Raw genomic sequence first — 1,700 nt, 5'->3', positions numbered from 1 at the left:
CACCGACTCACACCGATTGTGTTACTTTAGTCATGTGGGAACAGCAAACTGTAGCAGTGATCATATGACAGAATTATTCTCTTTAGATTTTTAGTTGTTATTGTTTAGGGAACATTTTTACCTTCTCACGGCAATATTACAGATGAAATTTGGACTGCGAGATATTTTTATTTCTGTTTTTGGTTCCTCCGATGAAGCGATCGCCAGCACCGTGTTTACATTTTAATAATACAAAACCAAAACTTTATGGGTTTTGTTTATCACTATTTGGGTTTTTTTAGAATTGAGTTGATCCACAGGCGGTATTTTGAGATGTCTGTAAAAACGTTGGGTACATCAGGATAGTCACAGTTTCTTTTTTTGTTGAAGGAAACGACACCAACAGCGATTCCTTTGCATACCAGCGGGCCGCCTGAATCACCCTGTGAGGAGGAGGAAGACTTTTGAGTTGTCTTTTTAAGTTTCAGTTTTCGATAACAGGCCAAATTACAGCGTCAGTGATTGGACGGGAAACATACCTGACAGAACCCTTTGTCTGTGCCATAACCACCTGCGCAGATTACATTAGCAGGAAGACCAGGCCACAGTTCCTTACACACCTTTTTGTTGATGACAGGCACATCCACCACTCTCAGCTCATTAACAGTTTCACCAGCAGTTATAGTTTTTCCCCATCCAGACACCTGACACACTTCATTTTTTCTCAGTTGTACTTTAGCAGATGGCAGTGGAATTATTTTTACTCTCTTGTTTAGTTGAACTTTCCTGGAAAGCTGGAGACAGTTAGCATTAGAAATGCTCGCACTGTTATGCAGTGTAAATAATTAGATCACAAAATGATATCACCTTAAACCTTTAATGTTTCAGTATTAGTTTAGTTCATACTTACTTTAAGGAGCATGATGTCATCACCGTGCCAAGCCGTTTTATAAAAGTTGGGCTTGAATTTCTTTTTAATTGTTATTTTTTCTTGATGGGACTTCTCGAGATTGTGAGTGGCGAGAACAACGTGCGTGGGATTTCTGGAACAGTAATCGTTGTAATCAATACACTTTCTAAATCAGTTTTAAATGCTGTCAGTCACATTCTGCCACTGAAAAAGAATAATGACTTACTCTTTGGCACAGTGTGCAGCAGTGAGCACAAAGTCTGCAGTGATGAGAAATCCTCCACATACATGACCGGTGCTGCTCTGCACTGAGGCCATGTACAGCAATGAGTTCTCTGGAGCCTTTTTACCCTTTATGATGTCACTCCCATGTCCTCCAAAGAGGAAAAAAAACAAGTTGATGCTCCCGTCAGATAGTCAGAGAATGATAATCGATGATTAATTCTTACCAGCTTGTGTGAGACATGTGAAGACATGGAAGAACAGAAGTATCTGCAGAGCGTGCATGATGCCATCAAAACACCACATGTGTCACGTTGACCCTTTTATGCTGCAGCTTGCTTCAATGACTTCTAACCACATCCTGTAAGGTAAGCTACACATACATAGATAATCTTTCATTATCAATATGAAACACATTTATAATTTTGCGAGTGTGTATATATTTATTTTAGTGTCCAACACATATATTCACATTATTTTTCTTTCTTTATCACCATTTGAGGCTCAATTTCAGATCAACTTTTGTGATTTAAGACTTTTCAGCTTCCTGATTCGGTTCATTGGGCACCTTTTTGGGCCTCCTTTTTTT

General features: G+C 39.1%; 1 protein-coding gene across 1 annotated transcript; it reads right to left on the bottom strand.

Moving 5' to 3' along the window:
* Positions 1-43: 43 nt before the first annotated feature.
* Positions 44-1,396, bottom strand: LOC102194528 (mast cell protease 4-like). Its single transcript, XM_005754605.1, has 5 exons — positions 1,339-1,396; positions 1,116-1,263; positions 890-1,022; positions 519-773; positions 44-422 (listed from the first exon to the last, which is right to left on the bottom strand). Exons 1-5 carry the CDS (start codon positions 1,394-1,396, stop codon positions 264-266), a joined length of 753 nt encoding a protein of 250 aa, XP_005754662.1. The 3' UTR covers positions 44-263.
* Positions 1,397-1,700: the final 304 nt, after the last annotated feature.

This window comes from Pundamilia nyererei, unplaced genomic scaffold (genome assembly GCF_000239375.1).
Source record: "Pundamilia nyererei isolate P.nyererei 1_Seehausen unplaced genomic scaffold, PunNye1.0 scaffold00603, whole genome shotgun sequence".
Classification (NCBI taxonomy): Eukaryota; Metazoa; Chordata; class Actinopteri; order Cichliformes; family Cichlidae; genus Pundamilia; species Pundamilia nyererei.
Note: the sequence above shows the minus strand (reverse complement) of the source record. Positions and strands in the feature narration are given on the sequence as shown.

Coding starts and splice junctions, on each gene's coding strand:
- LOC102194528 (XM_005754605.1), bottom strand. CDS start 1,396: ATGCACGCTCTGCAGATACTTCTGTTCTTCCATGTCTTCACATGTCTC. Junction 1,023..1,115: donor GCTGCACACTGTGCCAAAGA/GTAAGTCATTAT, acceptor TTACTGTTCCAG/AAATCCCACGCACGTTGTTC. Junction 423..518: donor CAGACAAAGGGTTCTGTCAG/GTATGTTTCCCG, acceptor TCCTCCTCACAG/GGTGATTCAGGCGGCCCGCT.